This window comes from Trichoplax adhaerens, genomic scaffold, assembly GCF_000150275.1.
Source record: "Trichoplax adhaerens TRIADscaffold_81 genomic scaffold, whole genome shotgun sequence".
Lineage (NCBI taxonomy): Eukaryota > Metazoa > Placozoa > Uniplacotomia > Trichoplacea > Trichoplacidae > Trichoplax > Trichoplax adhaerens.
The window spans coordinates 42,546-47,061 of record NW_002061017.1 but is presented as its reverse complement, the minus strand read 5'-3'; the positions used below and the strand labels follow the sequence as shown (position 1 = coordinate 47,061).

The window sequence follows — 4,516 nt, the reverse complement described above, 5'->3', positions numbered from 1 at the left end:
TCTAAATTTTTCGACTTACAGTATTTATAATTTGATGTCAATCATAAAACTTTAGTGTGAGAATAAAATTTTGGTGACTCGGTAATTGTTACTGTATTTACCTATTTCTTAGACAGAATCCGCCACGATGTAGGGCTAATTAGCTTTACGACAGACTATAAGTGCGATTTGAAAAACCTTGTGTAATATTCGGAAAATAAATTCTGAGCATTTGAATCTGTATTGATGAATAGTTTCGAACTTGTTTCTAACGTATCGCATTTACTTAATAATGGAAATATAGTGATTACTAAACTGATACTGTTTTATTTGATAGCTGTATAAAGTATACCTAAATAGTTTTTCGTAGTTTATGTCAACTTAAAGTCTTCTGCAGTATTTGCGCGGCGGTCACAACTTAAATTCACGATATTGTATCGTATGAGCTTAGTGTTCTATTCCTTCAATATGGTTTATGCCTGGATCTAAATCTGAAAGATTTCCGATATTCTTCTAGGAACTAATAGCTAATTGATAATACGTTCGTAACAATTTTGCCAGTTTTTCATGAATTCTTGAGCTTTCAAGTTTGTTCCTAATCAGCATTTATAATAATACCTCGTTATTGGCTAGTTCTCAAACTTTTGGCTCCAAAGTATACTTTAGGTTGTGAGCGCAATACCGGCCTTAATACTACTACTGTGTATAACTATACATGCAACCTTGAAGTAGTATGGGAGTTTGTTGATCTTAGAATTAAAAGTCCTGCTTTAAAAATAAAATCTATATCTGGAATCCGAAAAAATAAACACACTAGTCTGATTATTTTCGATGGCACCCTGAAAACATATAATTGTGTAAGCTAAATCAGGCCCAAGCTATCATCGTAGATATCCTTCTACGGCCATATATATAAATATTATATAGGAATTTCAACGGAATACAACTTTGATTTTAGAACGAAGGGGAGACATCGAAAATAATCACATTGCCTACCGTATAGTACTCGACAGTGCTCTCCACATGCTCACGATACAGTAAGCTACAGAAACAGAGGATTCTACCCTACTGTACAGTATGTTGCTGGAGAGTGGAACAGGATGAACTTTCAATACGCTTGTTAGTATGAACTCTACAGTCGATAGTGTGATACACAACACTCCGTACTGTCGATCAACTTGACAGGAATCCCGACGAAAAATAGCAAGACAACTTGGTAACGGTCAGTCCAGACTAATTAACGGTACAGTAGTTGATTAATTGCGATCAACAGCATCAAGTTTACTGATAATATGAACTTCAGTCAATTGGATTGGAATAAATATCTTGAGTGGGACTTTACTCCAATTGATCAGTTATTTTAGTCAATCGTAAATCTGTGAAGATATCATTGATTCAATTTTAGATACAGTTCGTACATTGGATTGGAATAAATATCTTGAGAGGGACTTTGCTCTAATCGACTTGTTATTTTAGTCAATCGTAAATCTGTGAAGATATCATTGATTCAAAGTGAGATACAGCTCGTAGATTGGATTGAAATAAACTTCTTGAGTTGGGACTTTGCTCCGATCGACCTGCTATTTTAATCAATCTATCATCTTTTAGGCAGATAGTAGCACCTACGCCTATTATAGAATACTAAGGCAGAAATGGCCAATAGGCCGCTTCCGAATGATGGAAATCAGCCCCCTAGCTACGCTGATACGGTAAAAGATGAACAATCGATGAATGTACCTATGGCACAACCACCTTTATCCGAAAAAGAGATACAAGAAGTTACCCCAAGTAGCCCAAGTATGAATACACTTCAAGAAAAATCGCCGCAGATAGTACCCACACCTATGCCAAGAATGGATATCAGTCGATCGCCTTTGCCACCGCCAATTTTACAGCAGCCTGAAGGTGCCATTCCTGTACGTCCACCAATATCTCAACAACCAATTGCTGGCGTAAGAGGACCAAATCCTACTACTCAATCAAGCATTCCTCAGCAGCTTACATGGATGCCTCTTCCTGCCCCCAACACTGTCTCTAACGATTGTCCGACAGGCCTTGAACGTCTATCCCAGATTAGTCAAGTGATTATTAGTCCCGACATTGGAAAGTCCGAACGTAAGTTTACTAATTTTGATAACTTACTAGTATAGAAATAGAATGTGATCGAATAGAAAGAGTAAATAAAAGTATAAGTACTCTATTTTCATAAAGCCGTTAATGAATCATTATCAAAATATCCATAATCGGAACAGTAATCACCTTATCTGTTATCGTACAGTACTTGGACAACCAAAAAAGGATTTATAGTAAGCCATTTTAGTAGATTTACCATTAAGCACGACCTCAAAATTCCTATTAGTTTAACTCTTAAATAGCATTAGATCTATGACTTTCGAATTGTAAGCAAGACTGCAGTTAATTTATAGTATTAGACGGTTTAGAAGAGAATCTATCCAGAATGACGAAAACGTAGTATGCTATTCTTTCTCAAGAAGGAATTCACCGTACTGTACTGTACGAGATGATGATTAACTACCCTATGTTTTTAATAAATTGATGTACTGTAGAGTGTGAAGCTATGATTCTAAATACTATCAAACTAAAACTAAATCATTACAATCTCCAATAGCCTGGCAAAAGTTCTAAGTAGCTTTAATACTTGCATCTTTATACAATTTTGTTAGCTACAGATTGACAATACGATTAGTTTACATTTAAAAACAATTTCAATGATTATGGCTCAGTATACGTACGAGTATGTCTTAATACTATCATGTTATGTACTATAGTATTCATGCCGACGTTCCAAAACAAATACCAAGTAAAAAATAACGCTGGTCAATTGATCTATTACGCGGTTGAAGGTAAGTCAGAAAGATACCACACTTATAGGAGAACTTTAACGTTCACATAGCTTCAATTCCTGCAACACATGTAGTCTAAGATAGTCTACTTGACTGACGATAACTAGTTATCATTTGAGTATCTTGTAAGACCTATATACTATATGCTATAACTGGTTCTAATTGACTTATTACGCGTTGCTCCTTAGATAATACAATAACAATGGATATTATGTCGTGGAACGGCTACAACTTAGCTGAAATAGGCCTTTACGATAGCAATGAAAGGAAAGTTATACAACTGTCTCGCGTCCCTACTGGTAAAGTAGCTGCCTGTTTCGATCCTAATTTTTATAAAATACATATCGCTTCCCCTCCGGAAGTAATGATTGGCAAAATAGTCCAGTATGTACCCAATTGTCATTATAAGCACTTGTAGACATTCAACTAACACCTGAAACGATAGACTGCATGCATATGTTCTATAACTAAACTTGAATAATGACCTAACCAATAGCTAACAAGTAGTGATTCTTTCGATATTTTACCACCGAGTAAGCTATTTCCATAAGTAAAAGGTTTAAGCGACTGTTTCAGAGATTTTTTCATGCTTAATTTCTCATATTCGGATTAATTTCAGGATGTCTGCCTGCGGTCCTAAGCATGTTGTAACCTCTCCAAACGACATAATCGAATTACTACTCAACGGTCCTGGTCACTGCTATGCAACTCCTCTGGAGGAAGGCTCTCTAAGTTTCCAGGTATGAATACAAAGATCTTGACAAGATTATCATCACATTCGTCACAATAACGTTAGGGATGAACTACTCATTGGACCATCTAGATTTCTACAGTTATATCTCGTCTTTTTTAATTTTCAAAACTGTTTTACTATTTATTAATTTTCAATACTAATGATTATAACCGCACATTTTAAACGCTAGATTATTTCTGAAAGTGGTACAGAAATTGGCAGCATGGGGAAATATTTCCCTACTATGGGAAGATTTCAATGCGATATGGAAGTCAATTGTACGAGAATCGAGTGAAACATTAATATGGCATTTCTAGTGTTATGTCTTCTAAAAACTGTCATAATTAAAATATACAAAAGTTCCTTTAACGCCAATTTTTTCTTAATAACTTTGTCTTAGTCCCGATGGATCTGCATCCTAATCTCAAAGCTATGCTCGTCGGATTTGCAACTATACTGGTACGTATTATAATTATCGTTCTATCTATCCTTTTAAGCTGTTCGTTAGAGTAGTGCGAACTACTACAAGAAAATTGTAGTATGAAATAATTCTTAAAATTTCTTCGCTTCAATATATCTAGAATCATTTACTGATTGCCAAATTTCAGTTTACTCAAATGACCCGTAGCCACAATGGTCATTAAAGTAACTCTGGCTACATTCGTTACCGTAATCGAATGCATCATACAGCTGGAGCTAATTATTCTCATCGCTTTATGCATCGCTGAAGTTGCAATCACTTATGCACTGATGAGCATCCCCTGAGGAGTGCAGATTAATAGAGCCGTTGTAGAATGCTGATTGATATTTTGACGATGCAAAGGTTGACAAAGTCGATTCTTGACTAAGAAATTATACGATGCTTACATTATCATTTTTATCGAATCTATAGTTGAATTAGGGTACTGTATTGAAGAGCTGTTGTACGTAGAACCTGCTA

General features: G+C 35.5%; 1 protein-coding gene across 1 annotated transcript; it reads left to right on the top strand.

Moving 5' to 3' along the window:
• Positions 1-1,631: 1,631 nt before the first annotated feature.
• TRIADDRAFT_62485 (uncharacterized protein) lies at positions 1,632-3,871 on the top strand (the record flags this gene model as incomplete). Its single annotated transcript, XM_002118414.1, has 5 exons — positions 1,632-2,094; positions 2,769-2,843; positions 3,032-3,227; positions 3,463-3,583; positions 3,767-3,871. 5 exons carry the CDS (start codon positions 1,632-1,634, stop codon positions 3,869-3,871), a joined length of 960 nt encoding a protein of 319 aa, XP_002118450.1.
• Positions 3,872-4,516: the final 645 nt, after the last annotated feature.